Consider the following 14,678-nt stretch of genomic DNA (forward strand, 5'->3'; position numbering starts at 1 on the left):
AGAGAAATTTATACAAAATTGTATCTGGAGGTTAGAGAAAACAGGGATATGAGTGTATTTGGTACTACTGGAGTATTTAGGGACTTTTGTGCGATGATGCTCCTTAGAACTAGGTGCATCATCGAGGAAGATGAAATTAGGTTTTGATGTTTTGTGTTAATTTTTGGGCACTATATTGACTGGTTATTATGAGCTGCTGCTTAATGGAGTAATGTATTTTGTTCTTTAAAAAAAAATCTTTATTTATCAAATTATGTTTTTAACTCAAGTTACATGTAATGTAAGGTACTTATTAAAGCAAAGTCTTTTATACTGAAAAAGAGTGTGAGTATTGTGAATCGTTCATGGTTTGTGTGCATTTTGGGCATCTGTTCAACTGAAACTTCTTGAATCCTCTAATATGGAATTAGTCACATGGAATGGAATTTTCTTCTGTCATTATAGTTTGTATAATGTTTATATGTTAATGTTTTATTATTGAATTTTGGGTTAAGAGCAGAGGCGAAACTAGGATTTTTTTTAACGGGGTCAATTTTTTTTTTTTAAACAGTAGCAATTTTTTTGGACAAAATTTGAAGATTTTGGGGGTAAAAGTCAGAGAATTTGGGGCAAAATTTGAAGGTTTTGGGGCAAAATATGTAGATTTGGGGAAAAAAAAAAAATTCACTGAGGGCAAAGTCGAAAAACTCAAAATTTTTACACTGAAAAAAAAAAATCCGCTGGGGGCGCCCGCCCCCTGCCCCATACCATTTTCGCCTCTGGTTAAGAGGAATTCTGACTTCTAATTGTTGCTGAGGTGTACTAATCCCATTAAAACTCTTCATCTTTGTTGGGGTCATTGTCGTTATTATTTATTCTACTATACTCATCATCATTTATCAGTTATTTATAACAAAATTTATATTAGAAATAAGAAAAAACGAAAACCCTTTGCAGGTCATCCCAAGGCGCCCAATTTTATCTCTACCAAAAAATGACCCATTACGCCCAAACCTGTTTTGTCCTGTTACAGAAATTGTTGTCTTGTTAAAAAATGGCAGGTTCAAGCTGATACTAGGTCATTTGAAGCTTGAAAACCAACTTCCATTGACATTGATGCATGTAATTTTGGCACCTGAAGAAGCCCCTCTGATATGAATCACCCAGTTTTCAAAATGACAATCACGATAAGTAATGAGAACTCTGATGGTATCCAGGTCTACTCGTACGTCTACATACGGGTAATGCATTTGTTTTATTGTTTTCTTTGAAATTGAAATGCTCCAAAGCTAGTTCAAATTCAAATGATGGTTTAAGAATTGATTTGACGATGATATTGTAGGGAACTGATAAAATTTGGAGATTTAATACTCATGAACCAATAATCTGGGCTTCGGTAGAGTTCTTCAAGAATCTTCAACTTAATCGCATCCCCCAAAGTTCAAGCGTGGCTCAAGTTGATCCAGAAATACGTGTCAAGTAACTAATGAATTCCCTTGTATTCTATAATAACTGTATCATGTGTGATGGTTATGCGTTAATCTTGATTTATGCATATATGTCAACAGTTAGTATTATTTTAATGTGTTGCTCCTAACTGTTATAATGGAAAAAACTTCCTCTGAATTTGAATTTTAACAGTGATACAATTTTTGTAGTCTGATAGATGTTTCAGAAGTTCGGCTAAAGTTATCATTGGACACTGCACCTGCTCAAAGATCTCATGGAGCTCTAGGTGTATGGAGCCCCATACTATCAGCAGTTGGAAATGCATTTAAACTTCAGGTTCCTCAATTTAACTTTTGTGTATACTAGTAGCATTATTTGATAATGCAAACCGCATAATATATCAACCTACTGTTGTTAAGGGGTGTACATCGGTATGAAACCTGTCCCGTAAACATTCAGGCCTTAGTTTGACAAAAATGTGCTAAACATTATGCATAAATACTGGTGACATTGATTAAAGGTGTTTATTCTCTAGATCCACCTACGGAAAGTAATGCACAAAGACAGATATATGAGAAAAAGCTCGGTTGTTCCTGCCATCAGTAACCGCGTATGGAGAGATCTCATTCACAATCCTTTACATTTACTTTTCTCTGTTGATGTGTTGGGTATGACAAGCTCCACATTGGCTTCCTTAAGTAAAGGATTTGCTGAGCTGTCGACAGATGGACAGTGTCTGCAACTTCGCTCAAAGCAGGTTTCTATGTGTACTTTTTTATGTTATGTTATTCTTGTCATGATATGGTAAATCATATTACAGTTACTGAATGAATAATGTGGGTCAGGTATATGGTAAAGAAGGATAACTCGGGTTGGAGACGGGTTTTTACAAGGAGCAGAAGCGCTTGCACAAGGTGTTGCTTTCGGGGTGTCTGGTGTTTTGAGGAAACCTGTTGAAAGTGCTAGTCAGAATGGGCTTATTGGGCTTGCTCATGGGCTTGGAAGGGCCTGTTTAGGATTCGTTGTACAACCTGTGAGTGGTGCACTGGATTTCTTCTCATTGACTGTCGATGGAATTGGTGCAAGTTGTTCAAGGTGCTTAGAGGTTATTAACAACAATACCATCATTCAAAGGCTTAGAAATCCACGAACTATTGGTGCAGATAATGTCCTTGGAGAATATTCTGAGACCGAAGCTGTTGGGCAGGTATATATTTTAGTAATTAGTAATTTTGATGAAACCGTGCAATTTAAATCTTCATTTAATTAATTATATGAGAGTTTCTTGGGTAAAGTTGCACTTGTCTGGTAGACTTATTACTGGGGAAGTTCATTTTCTATTTTGCGTGCTAAACAAATGATTGCTGGAATTAATTGCTGTAATAAAAACGAATTGTATCTATTTTTCCAAACCAAGTATTTATAAATAACCAATTTGACCCTTTCAAATGTAGTTTTCCTAAAGAGTACATCTATCACATGCACTTTTATTACCACTATACAAGCATATATCCATGAGAATCATTTATAGTTTCCTTTTATCAGATGATACTTTACCTAGCAGAAGCCAGAAGCCAGAAGCCAGAAGCCAGTCGTCGATTTGGTTGCACCGACATATTTAAGGAGCCTTCAAAGTATGCATGTTCTGATTTATACGAAGATCATTTCATCGACCCATATCACAGGATTGTGTTAGTAACTAACAAAAGAGTCATGTTGCTTCAGGTACTTGTATGCTATTCATTTCAATTGCTCATTTGCTCATCTAACCTATATTTAGAACACAGTAAAATTAACATGGTTTGTATTTATTCTACATTGTCAGTGTCTGGCTCCTGAAAAAATGGATAAAAGACCATGTAAAATCATGTGGGATGTGCCTTGGGATGATCTGATGGCATTAGAGTTGGCAAAAGCTGGTAATTCAAGACCATCTCATTTAATTCTTCATCTCATTAAATTCAAAAAAGCCGAGAGCTTTGTTCGAGTCATTGTGTAGTACCGAAGAGGAATCTGAGGGACGAGATCCCCAAGCTGTTAGGATATGTTTGGCGGTGCGTAAGATGTGGAAAGCTTATCAGTCTAGCTTGAAAAGCCTTACATTGAAGGTAAGTAATCGGTCAAACTTGGTCAGCTTTGTCAAACTCTGCCAAAACTCATATCACGTTATCCTTCATCTGCAGGTTCCTTCTAGTCCTAGATGGTAAATGCATATGTAATAGTAAATGGTGTAGATTTTATTATTTATTAATTATGCGTTTTACAACAACAACGAAACCCAATACCACATGAGTGATGTATGGGGAGGTGAGATGTAGACAATCCTTCCCCTATCCGAGAAAATAGGGGACCAGTCATTTCTCCCACAGAAAGTAGTGAAAGTCATCGCTCTCCTCATTCGACGGATAAAGAGATTGCTTCTGAGTGGACCTCCGGCCAAAAAGTAGGAATTTTTTTTTTTTTTTTTTAAATAGGATAATTTTTTTATTAATTATGCGTTTTAGATAATTAGAATCAATTTGTAGATAATCCAATCAATTTTATTATCTATCTCTACTACCAACTTAAAAATTAAGTGACATAAAAAATCAGAAAGCTTCAAATCATAAACTTGGGAGTAAATATAATTACTGAAAAAATATATTTAATGTTTAAGAAAGTAAACAATAATAACGGTATGAATATGATTAGAAAAAGGATAAACAACAAAGGAGGTTAATTTGATTACACCAACCAACCTGAAATTGGTATTACAAAAAGAAAATGGAGCATGATAAACTATTATGTAATTAACTTTCTAAATAAAATTCAGATCTATTTAACTTAACAAAAGATTTCCAAAACACATACATAAACAAACACGGAATCAAGCTTCAAACATAATAAAGAGAGATAAAGATTACAAGTAGTGGCCTGTTTATAAAGTTGTTCACCACGACGCCATCATTCCAGCTTACTTTTTAAAACGATGATGGCGGTGCTGAATCCAAAACCTAGAAAAAACTATTTAAAGTAAAAGAATAACTATAAAAGATTGATTGATATATGTAAAAGAAAAAGAACCTGGGAGGTTTCATGGATGGTATTAAAAACCCTAGAAATACAAATGAATTGATTTAGGCATAAAATTATATGAAGAGGATGAGGCGCAGAATATTTCCTTTATTTTTAATTCTCTGGGAGGTTTCATGGATGGTATTCAAAACCCTAGAAATACTTATGAATTGATTTAGGTATAAAATTTACTCCGTATATTTTTAATTAAAGTAACTATTTATTTTTAATTCTTAATTAATTAGATTAATGACATCAGTTAAGGGTTTTAGATTTTTTTTTATAGCTTTTTTTAATGAAGGAAAAAGCTTATTTATGATGTCATCATTTTAGAAATTTAATATAAACTATACATTAAGCAATACATTATTTTTACATAGCACAAATAGTTACGTTAAAATAATAAATACTTTACATGTTAAATTAATCTTAACAATAACATGTCTATTTTAGTCAATTTATCCAGTAAGTGTTGGATAATCTTATTTTTCTAAACACTCAAAAAACTCATTATCTGATTATTGCATTATCAAACTGTATAATCTAATCCAAACACTATTCATCTACACCACGTTTTATAACACCAGATTATTTGATTCTAATTATCCAAAACGCATAATCAATTTTCATAATGCTAATCCAAACACTCCCTTAATGTTAAAATTAATTAATAGGTTGTGCTATAAGCAGTGGCGGATCCAGAATTTTTTTCCAACGGGGGCGAAATTTTTTTTAAAACCATAGCAATTTTTTTGAGTAAAATATGGAGGTTTTGGGGCAAAAAATTGAAGTTTTTAGGCAAAATTTGAAGATTTGTGGGTAAAATTTGAAGGTTTTGGTCAAAATTTGGAGAATTTTGAACAAAATTTGAAGGTTTTGGGGCAAAAAAAAAAATTCACCGGGGGCAAAGTCGAAAAATCCAAAATTTTTACACTAAAATTTCGAAATCCACCGGGGGCGGGCGCCCCCCCTCCTTACACTCTAGATCCGCCTCTGGCTATAAGGTACATATACAAAATATATATGTATATTTTTGTCCGGGGTTGTTTAGTTTGGTTCGATTGGATGTTTTTTGGTTTCTTTCATCTTTCATTAAAGTTCGTTTATTATATAATTTTCGTTATTTTAAATACAAAATATATGAGTAACTATTAAATAGTCGAGCTAATCAACTCATACATGAGAATGTAAATATGATATTGTTATACATCTTACAATATACTCCGTATTAATATTTTTCTTGTAAAATAAGTTATGTCAGTAATACATACATTATACATTACTCCGTATTAATCTAAAATAAAAAATAAAAAAATTACAGTATTATTTTTCCTTAAACTTATATGCCACGTGAAGCATTTAATCATCTAAAGCTATTGCTTGAAGTCTTGAAGACGATGTTTAATGTTTGATGTTGGCTCATACATTACATATATTGTTTAAAAATTAAAATAAGTAAGTTTCTTAATCGTCGTGCTAATGAAGCTGATGAGTTTCGCTACCACCCAAAATGTGAGCATCATGATATTATTAATTTATGCTTTGCGGATGATTTGTTTATTTTCTCTTATGCCAATGTTGGGTCGGTTTCTGTTATTCAAAGCGCTTTGGATGAGTTCAAAAAATGTTCGGGGTTGATTCCGAGTTTAGCAAAAAGTACGGCATTTTTTGCCAATGTGTCTTATGGGGTTAAGGCATCGATTTTGGGGATTCTGCCTTTTGAAGAGGGTGAGTTGCCTGTTAGGTATCTCGGTGTTCCTCTTGTGTCATCCAGTTTATTGCATAGAGATTGCAAAATTCTTGTAGATCGTGTGCGTAATAAGGTTTCAGACTGGAAGAACAAGTTCCTTTCGTTTGCGGGCAGGGTTCAGTTAATTAGTGCCGTTCTCACTTCTATGCAAGTATATTGGCAATCATCGTTTATTATTCCCGTCGCAATCATTAAGGAGATTGAAGGCTTAATGAGGGGTTTTCTATGGTGTCAAGGAGACATGAAACGAGGAAAAGCAAAAGTGAAGTGGTCTCGTGTCTGCCTTCCAAAGGAAGAGGGTGGTCTGGGTATCAAAAGATTGAAGGAATGGAATATTGCGCTTATGGCCTCTCATATTTGGCGTATTTTGACGAATAAACAATCTTTGTGGGTAAAGTGGGTACATACGTATCGTCTTAAAGACAAAAGTTTTTGGGACGCTTCACTTGTTAATAATGCGAGTGTTAGTTGGCGCAAGATTATGGCCATCAGAGATACTATTCGGGATCATTTTGTTTATTGTATAGGTGATGGTGCTTCTATATCCGCGTGGCACGATGCATGGAGTGATTATGGTCCGTTATCTATAATTATTTCTAACAGGGATATATTGCACGCTGGCTTCACTAGAGAAGCGAAACTATGTGATATTGTGTCACAAAATGGTTGGAGGTGGCCAAGTACATGGCTTGGAAAATATCCAGGTTTGAGTAACATTGTGCCGCCTACCTTATCAAATGCTTCTGACTGTATTCGTTGGCGTGATTATTCGGGTAACCTTTGTCATTTTTCGGTTGGGATTGTTTGGAATACGATTCGTACTAGAGCAGATGTTATCGATTGGTACCCTATTGTTTGGTTCCCGCAATGTATTCCGAGGCATTCGTTCTTGGTATGGTTGCTTTTTGGTGAGAATCTTAAGACTCAAGATAAGCTAAAAAAATGGGAAGTTGGGCCAAATGTTGTTCTTTTATGTCCTTTATGCAGATCAGAACCTGACACCCATATGCACTTGTTCTTTCGTTGCACATTTGCGTCTAGAATATGGAAGCGTGTTAAGAATAATGTACAGTTCTCAATTGTTGGTGATGATTGGACCGACTTTGTTGCTGCGATCAGCAGTTTTGCTTCACGAAGAACTGTTCGTAGTATCGTTGCAAAATTGCTGTTTGGCGCTTCTGTTTACATGGTATGGCAAGAACGCAACAACGGGCTGTTTAAAAGGGATTCAAGATCGTGTGAGAAGATTGTTGCTGCTATTTTTTCTATGGTTCGTCTCAAGATTATTGCTCTCAAATGGAAGAATTCGAGTCAAGTTAGATTGATGAAAGATGCGTGGAAGGTCCCTTAAGTAGGGTGTCTTGTGGCTTGTTCGAGCCTGCGTTCTCTTGTGTTTGGTTTTGGCCGTTTGGCCTGGTTGGTTGCTTTGAGTTTTTCTCTAAACATTTTTGTGCCTACTGTGTAATCTTTGATGCTATTTAATACATTCACCGGGTAGAATTACCCTTTACCCAAAAAAGGAGTAGCTTTATAACCCTTATTTTTTTTTTTCTATCTAATTTTATTCTGTAAGACTTAGACCCCGTTTGATTTTTATTTATATTAAGTCATGTTATCTGAATGAACTTATGATGTCTGTGACGAATAAGTGATGAAAAATAGTTATTGTTTGTTTTATGTGTACTGAATAACTTATCGAATAATTAAAATTACAAATATAACCTTGTATATACGGCAGTTATAGTCAGTTACGTTAATATTCTTGAAAGAGTGGGGGTGAATGTGAAAATTCAAATTTTCATGACTTAAAATATTAAGAGACACTATTTTTATTAAGTCATAAACAAACATTATACGACTTATTCAATTTTATATCATTAAGTTCAATTAAGTCCATTAAGTTCTAAACAAACGGGGCCTTAATACTTAATAGTACTTAATACGGAATATTTAATAGTAGCGCTTAGAATAATATTAGTAAATTATACTTAAATACCATATATTAATTGGCTTTTCAAACTTTTTGATTGAATATTCAAATTGATTAGATCAAACATATAGCGATACCAACCTAGCAACGTGTAGCAACGATTGACGATTAATTTTACGGCCAAACTTGATTTGTGTGTTGTTTAACATTTGATGTACATTTCGCTATATTTACTATCAACATTTATTATCTTCCAAGAGTTTGACTGAAAAACTATGATAATATACAAAGTATTCTTTGAGTATAATCGATTGCAATATATCACAGTTAACAGTTATTTTGTTTTTATAAGAGATCAAACTTCAAAGAAAGAAAGTATATTGTACTCCATAGTACTTAAATTAAAGTTAACTAATAGCAAATAGTTCCCTTTAAATATATGAACTTAGAGGATTTTTTTTTTTAATGAGTTTTACCCGGCGAATCTTTATAAATAAAGAAAAAAATGAGTGTTTACAATGAAGACCAAAACGACTTTAGAGGATTCTGTGATATCATATTTATATTTGGTTAGATCAACAATATATAGTTTATAGGTTTTCACCTTTTGAGATAAAAATGCTAGAAAAGGATTGAGAGATGCTCATGACCCATTGCCACAATCGAAGATGTGACTTGTATTAATTTTTATGCTTAAAGTAGTTTCTATGGTGTTTTAACATAAAACATAATATACAGATTAGTAGTTTATTTTATATAAAAAACCATATTCATTTACGGACAGACAACTAATATGCAATTTGAAATTTGAAATACTACTAAAAAGGACCAGTTAGTACCACTACAACAAAAGTATGTTGGTTGTTTTCTATATTGTCACTCAACTATAATGGATTGAAAAATCTAAGTGTCAAAAATTTTAATTGCCAAGAAAAAGTATGTTGGTTGTTTTCTATATTCTCACTCAACTACTTGATTGAAAAATCTATGGAAGTTTCAAAAGTGTTTGGCCAAAACTAGCTGGAGCTGAAAGCTTATGGTTGTAAATCGGCTAATTAATAGGACGGTAAAAATATATATTAAATAGTTCTATAGAATCGAATTAAGTAATTTTTCATTTCATATGTTAGGAGCTTATTTTTTAAGCTACTCAACTAGCTTCGAGCTTATTTTTTAAGCTACTCAACTAGCTTATTTTTTGAGAGCTTATTTATTCATAAGCTATAAAAATTATGTCACCCAAATAAAATTACTAGGTTAAGCTAATGAAAAAAAATAAGCTTAAACTCTCATAAACACTTATAAGCTACGAGCCAAGCACACTCAAAATAAGTACCTATTTGAATTGAGAAAATAAACCAGTTTGACATTAAAAGTCAAATGGTACCAAGTAAAAAGAGACAATTCTCACCAAAGAGTATACCACATAAGCTGTTTCAAAGACCACTCGATCCTGTCACGATCTGACGATCACATGATCTTTGACGAACTCGACACAATTGTAGTTAGAACCACACCAACTAAAGATGTTATTGCACATAATGATATAGGTGCCGACATATCTATAAACGAAATTGCATGTGAAAGGTCAACATAGCCACATTTAGTTACATCATTTCCTATCAGAATGAAATTGCAGACATTGTAACTTTATCAATGCGCAGGCTATCAATATACCAGCAAGATGACAATACTTGATAGGTCAATCATAGCAGCAACAAGGTAAGCAATCAATAATCTGATCCATATCAAAACCATAGAAATGTTCAGTTGGTGAAGACATGAACTTTGCATAATGCTCATTATAACTGCCCTGACAGCACACAATGAAGTGCCCTAATCTTGAACCCGCAACCTCTTAATTTATGGGTTTCCCTCATACTCATAGTCCAAAGTCACTACAAGAAAAAGCATTTTTTGTGGCGAGATTTCTCGCCGCAATAAAAACAAAAAATTGCCGCGAATGATTTAAAGCGGCGATCTTAAGAAAAGGAAAAAGAAAATGGGAAAACTTTTCTGCGGCGAGCTTTTACTGACAACACACTTTGGTTTGTTGTCAGTTTTTTTTTTGCGGCGATCTTTTAGCAGCGAGGGATTCTTCTGACAGCCAAATTTGGTTTTTTGTCATTTTTTTTTTTTTTTTTTTTTGCGGCGAGATATGTTTATTTGCGGTGATTGTCGCCGCTAAAGGCACCTGATCCTGCAAAAAGGATTCTGCTGTATTTTCAGCGTCCTGCGCGATATTTTGGTTCATTTTTCCGAAACCTGTTTCATACAATTTAACAGCATCTGTAACAATGTATATAACACCAACAACAATAAACACCAACAACACTAAAATAAATAAACGTTTACGGAAAGTGGTAACAATTATACGAACTACAAATATTAAAGTTTTAAAGTTCTAAAGTATTCGGCGTTTTAACACAAACTACATAATCTACCCGCCTCCTTTTCAAAGTTTGTTGATCCATGATGAATCATTATTTGCACGAATATCATCAATTATCATATCATCACCATCTCCCGAACCATCCGAACTATCTCCGGAACCATCTCCCGAACCACCCGACTCTTCGTCCACCAACGAGAAGGTCGGTCGTTTTCTTTTACCCTTTTCTTTACCCTTCTTTTTCTTTGACCCGCCACTAGTACTTCATGGCCCCGATAACAACTTTTGAATATAACTTTTCACCGATTCTTTCAAGGTTTTTTTTCGAAATCTTTTTGTAAATCTTGCTTGACTTCTGGAACCAAACTTTGTTTTAACTCAGCTTTCATTCTCTCACGTTCCATCTCCCACTTTGAATTAAATTCTTCCTCGGTGTAAAAACGTTGACTTGAATGGCTAACTGAACTTGCGGTATCAACGGACCTGCGGGAGACAGAAATGCGTGGACCGATACCACGCTCCCATCTGTAACGCCGTCCTAATACCTTATTCATGATTTCTAGTTCGGGCGTCGGAATGTCAGCTCCAACTTGCTCATTTTGAATTCTAACCATCTCATCCTGCATATTTAAAACACAAGAATAATCTAAGTTATAATACGAACACTTTTAGTGTGTTTTAATTTATATACAAAATTAACGTTCTAGTGAAAGTAATTACTTACACATTTTTCTTTTGGGTCGTCCTGAAGAAAATTTCCAGCTTTATCACTGTTGTTTCGTTTATACCTGTCAATCAAACTTTCAGGCTCATTTGTTTCCTGGTTACGATGTACGGTATATAATATTCATAAATAGCTAATAACAATAAATGTACATATATACAATATATATATATATATATATATATATATATATATATATATATATATATATATATAAGTGTATAAACGGGTTGAAAATTTATCCAAATTACACATAAATTAACTTACATGTTCATATCAATATTGGGAGAATGACTTCCTGTAAGACCCTGGATTTCGTTTCAGCACAAACGCGCGCCGCGCGCCTGCCTGCACGCCGCGCAAAATCAGCTGGCAGACTGGTTCGTGATTCTTAATATTTTAAAAGGGTATTTCGGTCAATTCACTTGGGTCGTTACAAGTGGTATCAGAGCATGGTCTAAGGGATTTAGGTGACTTGAGATAGGTGCCTAGACTTAGACTTTTTGTGTGTGCTATTATGCGGGACTTGTAGGATTACGGGTCAGTTCGAGTTTTAGTTAGTGCCTTAGAGAATAGGTGAACTAGCTATGTGTGATTACATTGTTACTAATTATGTTGTTTTGTGTTGAACATCTAGTGAGATGGTTGTTGTACTTATGAGCTTGGCATGGCGTGTGAGCGTAATAATGATTCGCGACCATTATTACGGTTGCAAGCCAAGTCAAGCAAGTGATGTACAACAAGTATTAAACTAGATGGTGTGTACGCATGGTGGTATATATATTGTGTAAATATAATTCGTGGCGGCGTATGTGACTTACTTGTGTTGCGTTCCTAATCGAGTTCATTTCTTAGAATGAAGACGAGGAACGAACAGGACCAAGAGGGCCAAAGCGACGAGAATGATCTCACGGCCAAGGTAGTGGCCATCTTGAAAAGTCACAAGGCGGAATTTCTTGGGGACGTTAGGAAGGTCTTCCAAGAATCGGTTGATGAACAAGTGATCGATATGATAAAGGAGCAAATGGGTGCTCTTATTCAAGAGGAGTTTGATAGGAGGTTTCCTAACTCTCAAGAGGGGAGTATGGAGGGTTTAACGAGTGATGCTGGGAGAAGAGACTTCCATTACAAGAACTTTAAATTATCTCAACCTCCTATGTTTCATGGTGAACGAGACCCACATAAAAGCACGTGTTGGATCACCGATATTGAAGGCGCTTTTCGTACGGGTGAATGTCCTCTTGATAATAAGATGAGGTATGGTAGTAGTATGTTGCGAGATAATGAAAAATTATGGTGGGATGGAAAGGTTCAAGTTTATGGCGAAGAACAATGTTTGAGTTTAACTTGGGAAGAGTTCAAGGAGGAATTCTTTAAAGAGTATCGCACTCAAGCCGATCTTTCTCGGGTACGAGATGAGTTGCGAAATTTGAAGCAAGGGTCAATGGACTTGAATGATCTTAAGTCCGCCTTTTTGTCAAGGACCCGATTTTGCCCGGAGTATATCGGGAATGACCGTATGTTGATGGAAGATTTCTATCGAACTTTGAATGATGACTTGCGGAACAAAATTAGTAGGGGGTCGGTGGACTCTTTTGAGAGGTTTTTCGAGGTGGCAAGGGGTTTTGAGACACTTGTCCCGAAGGAAAGTGGCTCCGATGGTAGTAAACGGAAGTTCGAAGCTTCGACGCATCCGAACAAGAAAAGTAAGAGTGCTTCTGAAGGTGTTGGAAGCATGAAGATGAGTGGCACAGGTGGCTTTACATTCGCGTGTTATAATTGTGGGCAAACGGGACATGTGACGACCCGGGAATTTCCGACCAAATTTAAATTTAATCTTTATATGTTTCCGACACGATAAGCAAAGTCTATAAATTTGAGTCTCAAAGTTTTTGGAATTGTTTACATGAAATCAGTTAACTTTTGACTATTCTCGATGATTCAAGAACAATAGTTTATGATTAGATGTATATATAATAAAACATTAACAAAGTATTAAATGATATACTTTGAATTTGTGTATTTCAACATATAATTAACATATTTATGTATTTGAAAAATTTTAAAACATAATAAGTAGTAAAATTAAATTTTTAGCTATTATTATTATTTTGATAATTATTATTACAATTATCATTAAAATTATTATTATTACCATTAAAATTATTATAATTAATTAGTATTATTATTATTAATATATTTATTAATTAATAATATTAACTGTATATAAGAATTAAAAGACACAGATAACCGAATTTGTTTCTTTCTATCTATGTGCCTTATTTTTCTTCGTAATCTGATTTCTGCTATTGTTTTACGTCAATTCCAATCAATCCATCACATAAATACTGTGTTTAATGGAATCAATTGAAATTATTGTGTTACTTTTCCATCTATCTCTATCTGTTATACAGATACACATCTATATAATAAGATATATCTACCATATCCACGCATATTACTTAAGGAAACCATTCCCTATAATATCTTCTTCATTACCACAACCACCTATCTCTCTTCTTTTTTCTCTCTCTCTCTCTCTCTCTCTCTCTCTCTCTCTCTCTCTCTCTCTATTCTAGTTTGAAGAACCAACACCACCATCACCATAATAAACGTCACCCAACCATCGTGAGCACCATCACAAACACAGATCACTTGTTTGCTACTCTGTCTCTTCATCGATCACTATAACACCATCTTGTTTGTTCATCTATTATTTCCCGATAGGGCTACGACAACTTCAAGATAACCATGGTCATAAACACCTAATATGGCTTCCCTTGATCAACTTATCACAACCATCGACCACCAAATTAATAACCGTCCCCACTCGATCGTTATATATAATTTTCTTCTTTCTTACTGCTTGAAACCGATTGAGAAACACCCATCAAAGACCCATTATTTTCTTGCTACCTTCCATTCCCTCTCTAAACCTACTACAGCCACCATCTACTTCACCATGAACCACCACCCTCAAGACAAACAACCACCCCCATGTCATCTTAAACCGCCACATTCATTACTATTCCATGTCAAGTTATAAGCTATAATCCATAACCATCATCAACGATTTGCTACTGCAGTTGTAAGAAATTGTTCTCGTTTTCTATCATGAAGAACAAACCCAAACCACCACCTTCGTCATTATTTCTTATCTGTTTTTGCTGTTTAGACATAACCATCAAGATCACCACGACCGAATTCTGTTATTGCTTCTGCTTTTCGCTAACAGTAACGATGATGAGTTCTTTTCTTTTGTGATGAACCGTAAGCCAAATCCATCCAAACCTGCTGCATTTTTTTTTTTATTTTGCAACGTCCCAAAAGTTAATGTGCTGGACTCCTCGTTATTTGTTTGGCCAAAAATCTCAACAAAAGATACCCCACTTATTATTAC

General features: G+C 34.6%; 1 protein-coding gene and 1 pseudogene across 1 annotated transcript; both read left to right on the plus strand.

The window, feature by feature from the left end:
- The first annotated feature begins 728 nt into the window (after positions 1 to 728).
- LOC139843247 (uncharacterized) lies at positions 729 to 2,584 on the plus strand. The gene is made up of 5 exons (XM_071833316.1): positions 729 to 1,220; positions 1,322 to 1,458; positions 1,638 to 1,764; positions 1,964 to 2,185; positions 2,274 to 2,584. Exons 1-5 carry the CDS (start codon positions 1,134 to 1,136, stop codon positions 2,292 to 2,294), a joined length of 594 nt encoding a protein of 197 aa, XP_071689417.1. The 5' UTR covers positions 729 to 1,133; the 3' UTR covers positions 2,295 to 2,584.
- A 389-nt stretch (positions 2,585 to 2,973) lies between these two features.
- LOC139843248 (uncharacterized) lies at positions 2,974 to 3,827 on the plus strand (annotated as a pseudogene).
- Positions 3,828 to 14,678: the final 10,851 nt, after the last annotated feature.

Source organism: Rutidosis leptorrhynchoides, chromosome 4 (genome assembly GCF_046630445.1).
Source record: "Rutidosis leptorrhynchoides isolate AG116_Rl617_1_P2 chromosome 4, CSIRO_AGI_Rlap_v1, whole genome shotgun sequence".
Taxonomy (NCBI): Eukaryota; Viridiplantae; Streptophyta; class Magnoliopsida; order Asterales; family Asteraceae; genus Rutidosis; species Rutidosis leptorrhynchoides.